Source organism: Eimeria acervulina, genomic scaffold (genome assembly GCF_000499425.1).
Source record: "Eimeria acervulina Houghton genomic scaffold, Eah_scaff1350, whole genome shotgun sequence".
Classification (NCBI taxonomy): domain Eukaryota; phylum Apicomplexa; class Conoidasida; order Eucoccidiorida; family Eimeriidae; genus Eimeria; species Eimeria acervulina.
This window is the reverse complement of record NW_013550272.1, coordinates 3,975-7,191: the sequence shown is the minus strand read 5'-3', so window position 1 is coordinate 7,191 and position 3,217 is coordinate 3,975. Positions and strand designations below refer to the sequence as shown.

The window sequence follows — 3,217 nt, the reverse complement described above, 5'->3', positions numbered from 1 at the left end:
CAACAGCAGCAGCAGCAGCAACAGCAGCAGCAGCAGCAGCAGCAGCAGCACTCACGTATGCCAAGGAGTTTCTTTTTAATCTCTGCAATTTTGTCTGCTTCATCATCAGGTGCTTCCATTGCTGCTTGCAGAGACTGCTGCTGTTCCTGCTGCTTGTTGCTGCTGCTGCTGCTGCTGGTTCTGTTGCTGCTGCTGCTGCTGCTGCTGCTGCTGGTCTGCTCCTCCGTATCTTCGATCACAATTTGCGTTTTCTTTGCTTCAAAATCCGGCAGAGGGACCCTCAAAGCCATTTGTTTTATTTTTTCTTCATCCTTCTCTTCTTCTATACCCTGCAGCAGCAGCAGCAGCAGCAGCAGCAGCAATGGTAGCAGCAAGAACAGTAGTAGCAGCAGCAGTAGCAACAGCAGCAGCAAAATCAGCAACGGCAGCAGCAACACTTGTAGATCGAAACCCTCCTAAACCCTAAACCCTAAACCCTCCTCAACCCTACAAAACCCTCCTACTAAACCCTAAACCCTCCTACAAAACCCTAAACCCTAAACCCTCAACCCTAAACCCTCTTACAAAGCCCTAAACCCTCCTACAAAGCGCTACAAAACCCTCCAACAAAACCCTCATACAAAACCCTAAACCCTAAACCCTAAACCCTAAACCCTAAACCCTAAACCCTAAACCCTCAGTTACAAAACCCTCGAAAGCCCTTGCATAACCCCTTAAACGGGATTCCTGTCCCCATAATAATAATAATAATAATATTAACTAACTAAATAAATAAATAAATAAGAAGGTTAGCTTACGAATGCATGAGCGAAGAGTTTAGCCGCAGCAAGCAAAAACTGTAGATGCAGAGGGTTTGAAACATCAAAAGAGAGAGGCTGAGGAGGTCGCTTCGGCGCTGTCCAGAAGGGGACGCCGGCTTGAGTAATGTGATTAAGCGGAAATGCAGCGAGCAGTTGAAGTATTTGAAGGCGAAACAAATCGTTAAATAACAATACACTCAGCCGCACGCAGCATAAAGTGCTAGCAGGAGAGACAGTAGTTGTTGTTGTAGTTGTTGTTGTTGCTGTTGTTGCTGTTGCTGCTGAAGAAGAAGAAGAAGAAGAGGATGAAGGGTCTTCAAATACAGCTAGGGTTTGCTGCAGCTGCTCTAACCGCTGCAGCTGCTGCGCTGAGCTACCCTCTATACACAAAACAGCAGCAACAGCAACAGCAGCAACAGCAACAGCAGCAACAGCAACATGAAACTGCAGCAACACCAATAACAATATACTATACAAGAATACACAAACAGTAGCAGCAGCAGCAGCAGCAGCAGCAAGCAGCTTAAAACCATCAAACAACAGCAGCAACAGCAGCAGCAACAACAGCAACATGAAGCAGCAACAGCAGCAGCAACAGCCCAAAGAGTGATGGCGTGCAGCAGCGACAGCAGATGACAATGCTTTAGCGTTCCCGCTAGAACGAGGGTTTAGGGTTTAGGGTTTAGGGTTTAGCTACCTGTTTGAATTTGCTCTAGGAATGCCTTAGGGTTTGCTGCAAACTGTCGGGCTTCCGACATGCGATCGTAGAATAAACCCTCAAAGACATCTCGCGCCCACTCTAAATAATAAATAAACAAACAAATAAATAAATATAATTAAATATAATTAAATATAATTAAATATATATATATATAAAGATAAACAATTCAATAGAATTTAACATTATAAGAGGTTAAAAAGAATAAGTAAAGGCACTACCTCTAACAGCAGCAACACAAAACTAAACAAACAAATATCATAAAATAAACAAATAAATTAAATAAATATAATTAAATAAACAAATTAAACAATTATAAATAAATAAATAAATATAACTAAATAAATAAACAAGTTAAATAAATATAATTAAAAATAAATAAACAAATTAAATAAAAATAATTAAATAAACGAATAAATTAAATAAATTAAATAAATAAAACAAATATAAACAAATAAACAAATAAATTAAACAAATATAACTAAATAAATAAATAAACAAAACAAATATAACTAAATAAACAAATAAATAAATAAATAAATAAATAAAACAAATAGAACTAAATAAACAAACAAATTAAACAAATATAGAACTAAATAAACAAACAAATAAACAAATAAATAAATAAATAAATAAATAAAACTAAATAAACAAACAAATTAAACAAAAATAACTAAATAAACAAACAAATTAAACAAATATAACTAAATAAATAAACAAATAAATAAATAAATAAATAAAACTAAATAAACAAACAACTCACCTATAGAGTGTTCGACCGTATGAGGGAAGTGTCTGAGAGTGCAGAGGGGTATAGACTCCTCAGGAGGGTCCACAGAGTCTGAGTAGCACTGCGTAAGGTACGGAACAACAACCTGCAGCAGCAGCACCAGCAGCAGCAGCAGCAGCAGCAGCAGCGGCGAAACAAGTAGCATTAGCAGCAGCAGCAAGCGAAGCATTATACCAGTTGCAGTGACTGTTGTCGTAGTTAGAGAAGCTGCAATAGCAGCAGCAATAATCAGTAGCAGCAGCAATAGCAGCAGCAATAGCAGCAGCAATAGCAGCAGCTGCTTCTCCGTGAAAGGGGAAGCAGCAGCAGCAGCAAAAGCAGCACCACGGCAGCAACGCCGAGAGCAGCACCAGCAGCAGCAGCAACAGAAGCGAAGACAACAAAACATTATCAGAGTGGTGAGACACAAAAAAGAGAAGGCAAATAGAAACAACAAAACCCTAAACCCTAAACCCTAAACCCAAAACCCTAAACCCTAGAGACGAACCTGAACATTCCCCTTCGTTCCCAAGGTGCCGCTCTCTAGCAAGGGTTTGCAGAAGCTGACACAGCGCGAATCTACGTACTGCCTAGCCTGAATATATAAACCCTCAGCAACAAGAGTCTAGGGTTTAGGGTTTAGGGTTTACATACAGGAGAGAGAGGGATCCATGCTTCGTTCAGAAGCTGCAAAGGAAGGACTACAATCCTACAAGACTCGTCTTTAAGGGTTTAGGGTTTTGAATGCTCCATTAGGGTTTAGGGTTTTGACTACTTTATTAGGGTTTAGAGTTATTAAGATACAATTCAATTAGGGTTTATGGTTGAGAAGAAGATTTGATTAGGGTTTAGAGTAAAGATACATTTCAACTACGTTGTATGGTGGATAAGAAGATCCTATTAGGGTTTAGGGTTTAGGGTTTAGGGTTT

The 3,217-nt window shown here is 39.4% G+C and overlaps 1 protein-coding gene across 1 annotated transcript in view; it reads right to left on the bottom strand.

Annotated features, from left to right (window-relative positions):
* The window catches only part of EAH_00058800 (ubiquitin-activating enzyme e1, putative), a gene marked incomplete at both ends in the record, with an annotated part of 5,205 nt that overhangs the window by 270 nt on the left and 1,718 nt on the right, over positions 1 to 3,217 (bottom strand). The window contains 5 exons of the mRNA XM_013397245.1: positions 56 to 329; positions 798 to 1,180; positions 1,498 to 1,599; positions 2,282 to 2,393; positions 2,796 to 2,882. Of these exons, the coding sequence (XP_013252699.1) occupies positions 56 to 329; positions 798 to 1,180; positions 1,498 to 1,599; positions 2,282 to 2,393; positions 2,796 to 2,882 (958 nt within the window). The remainder of the gene's footprint in view (positions 1 to 55; positions 330 to 797; positions 1,181 to 1,497; positions 1,600 to 2,281; positions 2,394 to 2,795; positions 2,883 to 3,217) is intronic.